General features: G+C 43.4%; 1 protein-coding gene across 1 annotated transcript in view; it reads right to left on the reverse strand.

Moving 5' to 3' along the window:
* Window positions 1-15486, reverse strand: part of LOC128309605 (uncharacterized) — a 98663-nt gene that overhangs the window by 20427 nt on the left and 62750 nt on the right. Inside the window, exon 5 of the mRNA XM_053046042.1 lies at window positions 1909-2301. Coding sequence (XP_052902002.1) covers window positions 1909-2301 — 393 coding nt within the window. The remainder of the gene's footprint in view (window positions 1-1908; window positions 2302-15486) is intronic.

Genomic DNA, 15486 nt, shown 5'->3' on the forward strand with positions numbered 1-15486 from the left:
AAAGGCTTGGTGGCGTCAATTACAGCAAGGTGACGTCAATGCTGGTGACCATGTGATGATGATTGAGACGAGCGAACGCGTACTGTGGCTTTAATAGGGAGTTAAATAATTCTATTCGTTCTTAATGTTATCTTAATAGCTTCTATCGGCACATTATAAACTGCTCATTTGCGTTGAGTAGTTATATCAATAACTTGTATCAATTTACATGTTTAAATTGCGTATATTAATTTTTTTCAAACAAATTAAAAATCGCAACATTAATGAGGTAATTTTGTAAAAGTTTCCAAATTATTTAGTTAAATTATAATTTAAAAACAATCGAAGAGAGATACTTTAATGATAGGTACAACTCTCACTTCAGCACTCTTGAGAATCAGACACGGTGCAATACTTTCTCTTACCGATATTCGAACCGTTTCTACTTGCACTTTGGGCAATATAAATCTTACAGCACAATTTGATGACACCTTTCTCCAGACGATGAACGGTTGTCCGGATTTCATCTTTGCCCTGCACATCCGTCAGGGTTTATGGATGTGCACATATCATGGTACTTTTTGGATTTTATTTGACCGAGATTCAGCTCGCACAGAAAAAAAACATCGGTGTGGGAGTGGAAATAATTGAATGAAATGTCGACTGTGCCAGAGCCTAGTATATTATACTGTCCCATTATTCAACTGCAATTGCATCCGGAAGAGCGGAAGCGAGTTTGTGCCGAGCAAACGCAATACCAACCCAACCGCTCTGCAAATGAACTCGCCCTGCTTGGGGGACAGTGTCGTTAGCATCGGCAGCTTATAAAGCAGCCAGTACACGGTTCATGTTGGATCTCTTCATTTAAAACCGCCCGCAAGCGTCTCCGCTACAACAGTACCACAACGACGCTAGATGGAGATGTCCCACCGTGTCCATCCGGGAATTGGTTGCTCTCGAAGTGGGTGGAATTTAAGGTCCAATAAGTAGGTGGAATATAGACATCACTCGTTACCGGGTCTCGTACGTATATTGATGGACGACGGTACGGTAGTAAAGCTGCGAGTCAAAAGTCAAACGAAAGTCTCACATTTGATTGACTTCGTGCGACCATGCCACACATCGCTATCAGTCTCTGCAGTGTACGAGTAAGCGATTGTTGTGTGGCGACGAACCACAACACACAATACGGATCGGTGACGGGAACTCCAGCAACGGGGTAGGATTACCTATTCGTTAAACCTTCCCCGCACACTCAGGGTCAGGGTTGGTGTAGCAAATGTACCCAACGCTGCAACAACCATCACGGCCGGGGGTTCTACGATGCAGGCGAATAAGCAACTATGCATACAATGAGAGGATTAGCTGTACGTGAAGTGCCCGGAGTTCATCATCGCACATCGTCGTCGGGTATTGTCGACAGCCAGGGCATTATTCTTATCCGCGCAAAGCATCTCTGGAGCTGGTGAAATAAATTATTGGATCCAATTATGAGCTGGAAAAGCTCGTACGTGCCCAGCGCCCAGGAACGCATGTAGGAAGCTTATTTCAATTATACTCTCCATGGTAGTATGTGTGACCAAGGGGGGGTCGCCGTAATCGGGCGCAATGAGATTAGTGTTGGATTAGTGTCGATGGGAGAAGGTGAAGGTGTCACATTACGGAGCCAATTTGCAAATCAAACTAGAAGCTGAACGAGAGCGAAGAAGAGCATACTATTTATATATAATGTAGTAAAATGAGAATGAGCTTAAGAAATGCACCTAAGAAAGGATCTAACTAACACAATGTACACTAATTTAGTAACAATTACTCGGTTTTACAATTCCTAATGAATGGAACAAATATTAATTTACTAAAATTTACTATAAAAAGTTACACATTTGAAACACATTTGATTGGTCAACAATTTTCCAGTTCTGCACGTACCTTCTGATCACCAAACCGCATCTGGCGCCGCGCATTTCTGCTCACATTCATGCGACAAAGAAAGATTCGTTGCTCGCCGTCCAGAAGCGACGAACCCGCCGACGAACTCGACGATCCGCCGCCACCACCACTCGAGCTCGCTATGGACGAACCGGAAGGCGAAAGGGAACTCCCATGGCCGTGATGCAGCAGATGGTGATGATGGCCGTGATGGTTGTGATGATTATTGCTTAGCTGCTGGTGATGATGGTGCTGGTGCTGATGGTGATGATGATGATGATGATGGTGACCCGTGTGCTGCGAAACACCCCGACTCAGTTCACTCTGGATGGCACCGTGATCCTGCTTGTCGATAATGTCGTAAACGGAATCACCGTGTATGAGTAGATCCTCCTGGAATTGTGCGACAAAAAAAAACATGAACGGTGATAATTTAAGTCGCTCGACTACACCTGACCCACCACTGGGATGTAAAAGAAATCTGTATCGGTGCTTATTAAACTTCATTCATGCCATTTTCGAACACCACACACCAATTGCGAGTAGGAGCTTTAAGGACATTTAAAAAAACGGAACAGATTATAAAACGATTAAACGATGATCAACGAGGACCAACCCATCGACTCGGGTGCTACACGTTAGGGGCAGGATGGATGTCTTTTTCTTTAACTAAAATCGCTCATTTAACACGGCTGCTGTGCATTGAGGCGCTATAGATTGCATCGCAACATTGTGCATCAAAAGCCAGAACACTATTCGATCGTTTTACATTGGAGGAAAATGCGTTAAGAAACCTCCCTCCCCATATCAGACGTTTTCCATTCAACCACCGTGTGGTAGCGTGGAACACCCACCCAGAATTGAGTTTTCCTTTCGTTCTTCCGTTTCGTACGTCCGAGCTCTTTAGCTCATTCGATTCGCGTCCGATAGTGCATCTGATAATCTTTCGGTGTTGATATTCAATTTCATCGCAAAACCCTCCACCACCCGCGACGCCTTCAATCCCTCGTCGCTCCTCCGTCGCGATCCGACGATCGGTTGCTTTCGGCGAGAATCGACCCGCAGAATCGTGAGTTTGGTGTTAAACGTCGGAAAGAAAGTAGCGCAAAGGTGGCGTGAAAGAAAATTCTAAAGCCAAGTTTAACACAAGTAAAAAGCGTTTCATTTGCATCGCTTCTGCTTCATTCTTTCAGCGAGGGCTGATCCTTCGCTGCGCTGCAATTCGGTGCGAGTAGCGGGGAACAAAACGCAGGTAAATTGAGCTGCATTCTAGCCGCTGGCAGTGACCGTAATGTCGAAGCCGAACTTGGGAACGAAATGATGCCCCTCGCGCATCTTCGCGGTTCGTATGGGCAGGGATGACAAGGAGTGAGAGCTGTGGTGAAGAAATATTTATGTGCGAATAATAATCATCATAAATATCATTTTAAATAAGTGCTCTCCGGAGCGGTAAGTGGTGGGTGGGGTGCATGGTTCGGTTGGTACCCTTGCCATGCAATAATATTCGATCGTATCATCATCGGTTTAATCTGCATCGGAATCAAAGGGAAGAAAATCAATTAAATATGATCCAACGCTTGGACACACGCAATGCACGCGGCCAGCATGTGCTCGACGGTGACATCACAATGGGGCGAAAAGTTTTGTTTCACAAATGATGATATGAAGAACTATATGTTATTAAACTATTCTTTACGTTAATGATGTACAATAAAGAACTATTGATTTTTGAACACCTTTTTTAGCTAATATTGTTGCTCACGCCCTAATCTGTAAATCAACTAAATTTGACTACCACTTTGTAGTGTATAATACTTTTCAGCAGAATAAAGCAGCAATGTACTTAACGCACATTGATAATGCTTGTAGCATAAAATAAATAGCAATAAATACAAACAAATCATTTCATACCTAAGGAAATTCAAATCACTTATGTTTTGTGTCCATTCACTGCACAACACTTGCCCCATAGTCCATCCAGTGGAAATGGATTTTACTTGCCGTAATTGCTTCATTTAGTCCGGCATGTGTGATCGTGATCGTGATAAGAATGATCGATCCTCTGGCGCAATGAGACTCGTGCTGCTGTGAGCGTCCTCTGTCGTCAACGTAATAATTGGTGACCGCCCTGCTGTGCGACGCACTGGAAGTGAATGCCAGATGAATCCTTTTCATCTGTGGGTTGGCAGATTTGAGAGCAGGCAATTACTTGCTTCTTATCGTTGGGCGTAATTATACACCGCGGTAGTATGATTTGGAATTGCAATAGCTCAAGCAAGCCGTGTGGTTTCTAAACGGAACGCGGAACGGGACGGAATGGAAATATTGCTGATTTATTTTTAGTTTGTTATGATTTGATACTAGTAATATGAAAAGCTTTATTAGTAGTAAACTTTATGCACCATCAGGGTAATATGATGCAAAACACCCTTTATGTCCCACACAACAACAAAATACAGCTGAAAGTGAACGTACTAAGACACACTGTCTAAACCGATTCCTTCTTCTGGCATAACCGGATCAGTGCGTGCATGTGTTTAAGCGTATGTTTCTTCACTTTCAGTTTCCGCCCCCAATTGGCCTAAATGTGCGACGATAAATTTAATCCACCAGCATCAACGTCTCCCCCCTCCCCATTTCCTTCGCTCCCTCGCCGACCTCTCAGATCAAGTTCACTCTCAATACGAGGGGGGCAGGGGGCAAAACACAGTCATCAAACAGCTAAGGTGTGGTCCGAAGCACGTAACCTAATTGAAATTAATGTCTGTTTATCCTGCGGCACAGCTCGGGCCGCATTTCGGCACCGAAGGTTCCAAATTGCTGCGGCTGATGATGATGAGGAAGACGACGTACGTGTGCGTGTTTCTTCGTTTGAGGTTATTGAATTACGAGTCGAGGAAGCGTTCAAACCGTCGCGCAGGCACCTTTGCCCCGGGATGCTGTTGATATTAGAAGTGTTGGAGTGTTGATAAATGGATAAAAATTTATCAAACCAAACTATGGCCCACCGGTCGCGGGGTCTCTTTTGCGGGCGATTTTTCCCTATCGTTGCTGGCACGGCTCAGTTACCGCTCACATGACTCATGGCTTCTGGTAAGGAGATTGCAAACCGAGATATTTCACCGTGTTTCTTTTTGGCTCACGCTCTATCGCTATCGGATGAATGTGGTGGACAGCCGACGGTAAAATCGATTATTGACCTGCGGTCCTATCGCCATGTTTCACACATTTTATTGCCATTAATTTTTTTTCTCTCTCGCAGCGCTTACCCGAGGTTGTAGGTGAAACCAAGAATTAGTGTCCAGATGTTTTGATTGGAGCGGCCGGTGTGGTGCGGTCGTAAAAACAAGAGGCTCTATCGGCACCGAAACTGTTGGTAGTGTTCGGTTCGGTTTTTTCGGTGCCATAAATGATTGATTGGTTTTTAATGGTGGGCTGGTAGAATTGTAATCAATCACAATTGATATTTATCTCCCTTTAGTTGAATGGTTTCGAGGTTCGATTCTATATCAATTCGATTGGGGGTGTGTTTTAATTAGATAATTTTTAATTATAATTCAAGTGTCGAACCAACTGGTTCAAACAGTGTCGGACAAACCAATAAGGGTGCGTTATGATCTCAGTGAGTATATGTCTTAAAAAATAAAATAATCACTTTCTTCAAACGCATCAAAATCACTTAGTTAATGCGTTTTAAACATATTACAGATATGATCTCTTTTTTTACACCTCTTACCCAAATTTTCATTTATCGTCTATTTGTTATTGATGAAGTTTAGTCAAAATAATCAAAAGTTGTGATATAATTTCGTCCCACACTGTTTATCGATCAGATTTGTTAGTATAGATCCTTTATGGCATAAGAACTGGACTTTATTATTTCTCTAGACTCTTCACGCATCAAATTCGCTATTCCACGCTAGGGCAAAAGCCAACACCGATACCAACACTTCAACAACAAGAACAACATATAACCCTTGTACTCACATGCGCCTCACATGGCATGAAGTTGGCTTACATGTCTAATGCTTAATATTTGAAATAACTTGATAAACATTGGAATGATCATGTCCGCAGTTTTAGACAAATTCTTCAGCAAATGTACTTCAGGCTAGTTATTTATTTCATAGTACATGATTAGCTTATCCTTCTACAATTATTCAAAAAGGCTACTGGAAATTCCTTATTTGCAAACACTCCCACCGAGACGTTACCGTTGAAATGTTGCGAAAACATTTCCTAAAATCCCAAACATGGAACCCCCGAACATGCTCTCACATAAATCGTGTTCGCATGACAACAGCGTGTATCCGATGTTTTGTATTATGCTAACGCTCCGTACCAGCCCAGGCCGGTAAACCGTTGTCGACAACCTGTTGCATTGCCTGCGCCAAAATCGACACACCTGTGCCGATGGCGGGGGAGGGGTGGTGAACGATTGGAAAGGTTAGCTTTGCTGTGGCGAACATTCGGGTGCAACCTTGTGCCGGGAGTCGCTACACCGTGCGAACGGTGGTGACTAATATGATATCATAATTACATTAATTTATCGATAGCCATTTACTGCACCCCGGGAATGCACATAGCGGGCGCATGCTGTGCATGCACCAGTTGCACTTTGCATGTAAGCTGAGATGCTTGTGCTTCACGGTCGCGTCACGGGGTAGCCAAATGGAGCGCGCGGAGGTTTTTAATCGGTTGGAGTGGTACCATTTATTAGGTCGGGTGGCTAGTGCCACGATTTGGCGTACCAAATAGATAGCCCTTTAAAATGGGGACCAGCATGAAGCAGGTGAACGAAACCGTTTGTGGCTGTAATATAGGTTGTGTAGTATGAGAAGTTCTGGTTAAGCAGAAAAATAAAATGCTCCCGGTTGATGTAGCGGGCGGTTTATGAGAGCGCTTACTGTGGCGTTATGAACGAGCCAGCAGGCAGCTTCCCACAGCTCGGACAAGGAACTGGTGCACAGCTGCCTTATGGTAGATGTACTGGCTATGAAAAAATATTCATTGTTCATTTTAATATCAAGATATAACAATATCAGTTCAACTAGACTGTTTGGACGTATTTTTTCATAATTTTATAATAAATTGATTGGATAGAACATTTATAGACGCAACAGTTACTGTTTCAGAACAATTATCTCATTTTGTCGCAGTAATATTTTTTCAATTATTTCCCACTGCATTAATTCATGCTGCACTCACTGTGCACGGTCTAGACTGGTTGGATACGGTCCATGTGCTGGAATGGTGCAATTGCATTCGGTTTACCCCTTTGATGCTACCCGAATGCACCTTACACCGGCATCGTAGACGTGTAGCGTAGTGTGCAGCAAGTGCAACTGATCCCGTACCGCAAGGCTTCAGCGAACGGCAAGTGGCAGCAATGCGCTGCACTTAAAACATACGATGGAAAGCAAAACAACACACTTAATGTAAATGAAATCACAAATCCGAATGGAAACGATCATTTTCCGTGAATTTATTACTCAACCGTGTGCACCGACAGCCACCGAAAGGGTGGAAAAGTATGACAGGGTGGCAAGAGCATTTCGAATGACAGCAGAGGGTAGAGTTGGCACGTTTATCTAAATGTAATTATTACTATTAGACAGCAAATGCGATTAGTGCGGGCGCGGGTGTACTGAGCTTTTTATGTTTCTTATGTTTTTGTTTTTTCCTCTCCAAAACCGGCCACATTTACCGACATGTTGGCCGGCCGGGCAGGCTAATGGTGGGTGTCAAGTTGGTCGATGGAATCAAACTTTACGCCACGCCACGGTTGGAGCGGAACGCGCGATCGAACCGAACGCGGGCAAGCGCTTCAACTGTCATCGGGCTGTCAGTCGGTGTCCATGGCTACCAAGCCCATTCGCTTTTCGGTAACGATATTTCAGCAAATCCATTAGAAACCGTGCAGTCTGCAGTCGCGGATGCAGCAGCCCGCCGTGGCCCGTGGCCCATCGCCGATTAAGGTAACAAATTTCTGTCGACTCATCATCAAACGATGTCGTTAAACGGGCAAGCGTTTATCGTTCGCGTCTGGTCGAGCATTGAAATCGTTTGATCGATGTCGAATGGCCACGATTGTTCCGGCGTGCGGTACGTGGAAGGATAGTTTCAGGGTGGGTTGGCTCTACAGTCAGCGTCCGGGCAGGCTTAATGCGTAGGAAACGTACGAACAACACGCACCGGGATCAATATGGTTCGATTGTTTTATGCTGCCTGGGTGGTGTTGAAATCTATCACAGCCCGAAACTGGCCATACCCAGCGTCTTTATCGCGTTCATCGATCAGTCCTGACACAGGCTGCATTCTTCTGAGTGGCAAGAATTTAATGCCATTTATTTGGGTCACTTGAGATGTCGGCACGAGTACAGGGAGTTTCGTTGCCGGACCGTATCGCCGAGGGATCGCGCTGTAGCTGCTGACCCGGTGCGGTGAATGCAAATCGATTGGACAGTGGAGGGCTGTACTGCCACGGTACGGAATGGAATGGTTGGGAGTTGGAATGTGGTTTAGACCTTCGCGCAATCATTCATAGGATCTGGAAAACAATTAAACTTCAACTTTGAACTAACCAGGAATGTTGGTGGATATAGAATGAGAACCCTATATTTTTTTTATTATTATTATTTATTTAACCAAATTGTTTGCCTCGCGAGCTGTACAATGATATAAAAAAAAATCTTAAGTGGCCCTACATTAAACCCTACAATGAAAAGAAGAAATTAAGAAAACTGCAGGAACAAGCGAGTACTAACTAACTAACTAAACCGGAAAGACAAAAAGGAAGGAAACAAATAGAAGAGGAAATGGACTATTCACAAAACAGAGTAAATAGAGTGAGAAGAAAAAGAGAAAGAGAAAGGAAAACAGGAAAATAGCTAATTAGAAACAGAGGATAACAGACCGAAATGAAGACAGGGAGATGCCATAGTCAAAATGAGTATAATATTGAGTGTAATGTATTGAGTGTAACAGAGTGAATTGTACATAGCGCTAGGCCTCAATATATCCTGAATGTCCTGTGGTAAGCCGGAAAGGAATGACGTACGTATGCGTCTTATCAATTAGCAGTATATCAAAACACTATAATTGTACCATAAAATTGCTTAAACAAATGAGGCATATGCTGTAGCAAAATCAATATGGTTACTAATATTGCAGCACTCTTCGGTTCATCACTATCACTGCTTTTTTTTCTTATCGTTTCACCCCCAAGAACAAAACCCGATCGCCGCCTTTCGGCTGGCGGCTACAAGATCGTACAATATTTAACCGCGCAACCATAAAATAATAGATTTATGACTTTATTAAAAAGCGCTTCTTCTGGCGCTGGTGGCTGTTGACCCAGAGTACTGGGTGCGTTCAGCGGTTTACCATAAAAGATATCCCTTCCATTGCGCAGGCCGTTCGAACTTCTGATCCCGGTTTGAACCTTTCGGTGCGGGAGCTTTGAGGCGCTGTTTTCCGACGGTACGCTGACGGTGGCCAGGTTACTAATAAATTAATAAAGTCCAGTTTCCCCCGGAAGGCGACGATAAAGTTTGTATCTGTGAAGAGGATGAGTCTTTCCGTTCTGGTTTCACCACCGTATGAGAAGGCTCTGTGTTCGCTTTACCTGACGGTGCCGCATTTTTTTTAAATAGAAATCCTACCGTACCGGTTCGATTTCGAGGTAAAACTTATTAATTGCACATTATTTTAGTACCTGCATGATGGAAAGATCCTGGGAGAGTTATGGTTTATAGGTTTTTATTTTCACCGCCCGCCGTTATGTGCCCAATAAACAATGCCGATCGTATTCCATAGGGAAGGAATTTTCCCATAAATACATCCCCGGGGCGTTCGGTTTGATGCCTTCATTAGGGGATTTGCGGGAGTCATAAGCCGTCGGAAAATTAGCCATATGAAATGTCATTCCCGTGCTTCCAGTGGGGTTGGGGGGCTGCCCCGGATGAACGTCTTGCGCTGGAATGATGATGATGGGTTTCTGTTTTTATTTCAAAAAAAAAATCCCCCCTGTCTTAAGTCAACAGCAGCCAACGAGGCCAACGAGGCCAACGGTCAGCCCGTGCGGTCAATTTTTGTGCCAATGCAACGAACGCTCCTGGGGGAGGATAATTCTGTCAGTGGGGTGAGTGAAATAAAAAGAGAGAGAGAGAAAAAAAGCGAAACGTCATGTTTGCGAGTAGTTTCTGCCGATCAGTTTTAATTCTTCCTCTCGGGTTCCTTTCCCGAGTGCCTGCCCCGGTGCGGAATCCTTTGCCGGTTTGTGCAAAACTCAGCGATCACAACAAAACAAACATCTTCGCCGGTAATTATAGAGAAAACATGTTTATTTCGTGTTATAAAGCAATGCCAGCATAGGAAGAAAGAAAAAGAACGTATATAACTGGAAGGCGTCCCGGAGAGTATCCGTACGCATCCGTATGGCAGCAACGGGCGGGGCGATACGTCCACCCGCAGTTTTGGGCCCAAGCAGAGCAGACATCGGGAAGGAAATAAACCAACAGAACCAAATCAAGCTCGATGGATGAGAAATCCGCTAAACAGTGAACGAATGCTCTGGATTGGGCAGGGTCATTGTTGGTTTTATTGCACTTGGGCAGATTGTTGAATCCACCGTGAGAAAAATCGCGAAACTAGTTGGCCCGATGCAGGTCAGAATCGACGTGAAAATATGTTTCAAATGATGATTGGTTGGATTGTTTTTGTTCAATGTTGTGCAATTGGAATGGTTGTTTTGGCTGGGCGAAATGGATCAGATTTGGAATCAATTTCCAAAGGCAGGTTCTCGATTGATGATGCTCATTGATTGGTTGTTATTTTCAAGCACAACTTAGAGCTAACCTCAAGGACCTTTATATCATTGGAGAAGTATTATTGAGATGAAAGGTTGTACAACTGATAACTACCAATAGACAAATGAACGAAAAGCTAGAAGATATCAGCTTTCATCAATCGAGTTATCAATATAAAACTTTGTTTGGTTACAACCAGATTTTTTAATAAGTACTATAATAATCGAAATACCGGAGATATTTCCAACGGGATATTCTTCTCATTATGAAAGGAGAGCCTCAAACATATTGGTAATGGAATTAGAAGAAGCAACTTCTTAACTAATCAATTGCACTAAATAAAACTGATCTCAAATCATTCAAATATAATTCGTTTAGGAATTTCCTATTAAAATTAAAATATAGTTTTTGTATATAAATATTCAATAGATGTGTTAAAAGACTTAACATTTTAAATATTTATCTTTCAAATAAAATTGGCATTATTCAACTTTGCATAAATTAACATTTAACAAAAGGAAAATATTTCTCCTTTGGATTAAAATTTTCCTCTCTCTTTTCTGGTCAGCGTAGAATAGCGATAGGACATTACGCACATCGCACAAGCAACATACAGTACACCACAAAGTTTGCCGGAAAAAAGGGCCGGACCCTTTCGGATGGATGGATGGATGTATGGAACGGGCCGCAGCCGTGTGCCTCTCGTCGATGAGTGCCCGGGACCACCCCAAAAGGGGCCGAAACGAGTCTGATCTAATGTGATGGATTTTCTGTAATTTGCTCCGACATACCTTTCCGGTATGTTTCCCTTGAGACGTACTGCGGGACAGCGCCGGTAACTCCTGTCCCTCCAGTCGCCCAACGGTTCTCCGGCATCTGGTGAGTGATCTTGCTGATCGTTATGATCAGATCAAGTCCGTCTTTGGGTCGCATCCATTCAACCCATGCTGGATGGTGGATAATGCACCGGCGCGAGTTTATTACATTTTAGCGAATGTGCAACGCGGAATCACTGCCCAACTGTCGGCTATGGGAGGAGTCGGTTCAGGCTGCTTGTCCGAGTCGGTCACTAATATGCCATGGTCCCGTTGGGCTCGCGTGAGGCTGGTCTGATTGCTCCGGTGAAGGTAGGGCTACATCAGTCAGTTGCTTGTTTGCACTTCGCTTATCGGATGGACAGGAGGTCGTACCAAGGTTCATCAGAAGACGAACGAAATCATTCCAATTGCGCTGATGGCCAGGATGGAGTTGGTGGTATAAGTTATCTTTTTCGCTTCACCATTAAGACACGAAGAGGATCGTTTTGGACGAAAAAAAAAACCAGAACTCTCACATTGAACACATTCTAATCACGGGGAATGGTTCACACGCAATAAATTTACGGGCTGCGAAATGTGACACAAGGGTGACATTATACGTTTGAAGCAACCTAAATCTCGTCTCGCATGATTACACGTGGAAATATCACAAACCCAAAGCACCTTCCTAGAGCGTTTTTTCAGCGTCAAGTGTCAAGCAAAACTAAAAGCGTATGCAATTTTCTGTTATGGCCAATAAAACGGATGGTAATGGTTGCGGAACGAGCGCAGAATCTGAAAGACCAACCAATCCCAACGTCAAAAGTGGGTCAAGGTTTCGCGCAGCGCCGTGTGGGTGCGATAAAACTCGATCGTTCCGTTTTTATATGCTAAATTTGGGTGCGATATAAGCGACAAACCTCATAAAACTGACACCCTCCCTCGGTGGTGGGCAATTCGGGTGAAAGGAAAATGGTACGTTTCGACGTCTCCCCGGGTTTCCATTACATGCGTTATCTGCCGTGCTTATCAGCCGATATGTTTCCACCAGCGTTGGGTGGAACCCGTTACCGTGCGTTTCAAAATGGATCGTAGATGGGTAATGGACACCTAGCCGTTTCGGAATTGTCTCAACCTAATATAGGTGAGCTATTCATGTTTCCATTTCTCTCTCGTCCCGTTTTATAAGTATTTTTCTTTCACATCCAACGCTGTTAAGTGTGAGATTAATTAGTTGATCTCATTGAGGCTTAACGCTACGGGTAGGAAAATGAAAGCAATATGCGCACATGCTTGCTGTAAGCGGAGTCTTTATTCGCGAACGTTAAATGGCGAACTTTGCTTGGGATGGTGGATTAATAAAAAAAACCCCTGTACTGCGTGTGTTTAGCATCCATCAACGATAAGCCTGCGATGGGTAATAATAGTGAAGTGGGTTATTTTCCTTAAGCAAAGGAGAAATGAGCTTAAATCCACTGTAAAGGTGAGACCATTACGGTCAACCGGTGGTTAATTGCACAGTTTGGATTATGAGAAGTGTTGATGAATGGATAGGTTCGGTTGGTAATGAGTGTGTAATTAAAAAGGGTTCGTTCGTGCATGTAGTGAAATTTCGCATATTTCACACTGTACATGTGACGGGAATAAATATCTTCTCATATTTCAATAAGCTCATCGGGAGAAATTAACTTACTAAACACGTGTAACATCATAAATGGAACCGTAATGGTTTGTTTAAGCGTTTGTTTTCCACACATTTACCGTTGATTAAAACATGCTGTACCAATAAGAGAAAAATTCATTAAACTAACTTTGCATAGCGTTCCGTTCTGTTTGCATCCAACTCGCTTTGAGCGATTTTCTGACACTGTTTTCAGCACCGTTTACATCCAACGACGGTGTCCCGATGGGGTTTACTCTACCTGCGTAAAGCTTTGCCAACAAGCAATACCGCTGCCCATCGGTACGGGGCGTAGTTGAACGGGTCGAAGCCAAAACACATCGAACCAAACATGATCGTAAAAATCGATCGAACATGACACCCTGGTCGAAACATGTCTTAGCGTTTTTTTTTCTTGCGCTACGATTCTGCTAACGGAACCGAAGAGTTTCGGTGCGCCGAATCACAAACCGGAACGGTATTTCGATTTATTATGGAGTCGTTCATAAATTTCCCTTCCAGCGTACATTTGTCACCGGGTTTTAACCTGTACTGTGGACGCGGGGCACGTCGAAGGTTGAGCGTCGGTTTGGTGCTTGGCAAAAATGAAGCCAAAAACCCACCCCAAGGATTCTAACGCTCGAGCAGTTCGTATGCAGCCGAGTTGCATGCGATGGTTTGCGGGCGAATCGTCGAAGGAACAGTTGTTTTTTGACAGATTCATGACGACTGCTTTCCAAATGAACATGTCTTCCGGTGGTTTAGCACACCGGGAAAGGGCTGACAGTCTGACCAGCATCGAGTAAAAGGAATGATGAATAAAACGAGCTATACGCCGTATGGTCGCAGAGTATTGGGGAAGATTGATCGATGGTACAAACAATGCGTACGCTGTACGCTGCAAGGCTTTCCATTGAGACCGCTGGTCAGTACAGCGTTTCGCGTGGTACGTGGGAGTTTATGAATGCGTGTACCAGCACCGGCCTGAATGGAAATTAGCCTCGTGCAAGGGGAGCCTGTGCCCGGATGATAAGTAATGGATGATGTTTGGACAGTGCAATGACAGGAGAGCACTGCAACGGCATGTCACATTAACTATCCGATGTACGTGTTCAGTGCGATTGAATTGTCCACTGTTAAATGATATGATCCTGCTAACGATTGGGCTGCTATCAAGATCGTTGCGTTTGTGATCGATTTTCTCGCACTGGACATATCCACCATGCATGGCGCGGTTGGCAGAAGATCATTGCAGCTAAGTGTTACAGGTTTTTTTTAGTTCGAATGGATAAGTTGGAGCTTTTTTTGGGCCCTGCTCAAGTTATACTAGAGGCCGCATTATCACATAATTATTATCTTGACATCATCGCAAATATATAAATGTAAAGTATTTAGTGTATCGACCTTTAAGGAGACCTAATCTTTAAGGAGATAATATTGGATATGAACACGAAAATGAAAAGGATTAAATATCTGCATCACTACATTCCAGTTCTATTTAAAAAGAATCCACACATGCCTCCATTGTTGCTATATAATCTTGAAAACCCTGTAAATGATCATTTGGACCAATTTCATTGAACTGGAAATTTGTTTAAATTTCAAGATCCAGGGAAATCTTATCTTCCAAAATATCTTTTAAAAATTTGCTTTGCTTTGGATATTTCCTCGAAGAACTGGTTGTCGGGGGAGTACATTTTAATCTTTAATTCAAATACTAATGTAGTGTGCCAATTGAAATGGGATTCAAGATTTAAGAATTTAATCTTAAAAATGCATTTCAAAAATTGATTGAAAGGATCATTGATCCCTTTGGCACCTGAACTTGAAAATTCTGCACTCTCCGATGACAGTTCCATAAATTTCAACACAGCTAGAGTTTAAACGTTCTTGGAAGTATTAAATCCACGTAGAAATCAAAACTTAAAGCAAAGGAGTTTTCAGTTGATTGAAATACATTATTATGAATGAATTACATCCAAAACAGGGCAAGTTGTTTGAGTCCTGACCTTCTACCTACAAAAAAGTGGTTCACCATCATAAACCGCGCGTTAAAAACAATGTAGCACCGTGTGAAACATGTAGCAAATTGAAATCGTACGGTGATCATTTGAACCGTACATTCCTGGTGTAGCGTTCGCACGTGTTGGGTGAAAAAAGCAACGATTCTCACTCTGTGCGGTGCTAAACCTCCATCACCCAGGGTGTACAACTGTGCGGAGCAAGATGGCGAGAAAAAAATAAAACGAACAAAATCAGCACACAAACGGCGTGACAAATGACGCATCGCGGGGCACGCGCAAATCTGAAA

The sequence above is a fragment of the Anopheles moucheti genome, chromosome 2, assembly GCF_943734755.1.
Source record: "Anopheles moucheti chromosome 2, idAnoMoucSN_F20_07, whole genome shotgun sequence".
Classification (NCBI taxonomy): Eukaryota; Metazoa; Arthropoda; class Insecta; order Diptera; family Culicidae; genus Anopheles; species Anopheles moucheti.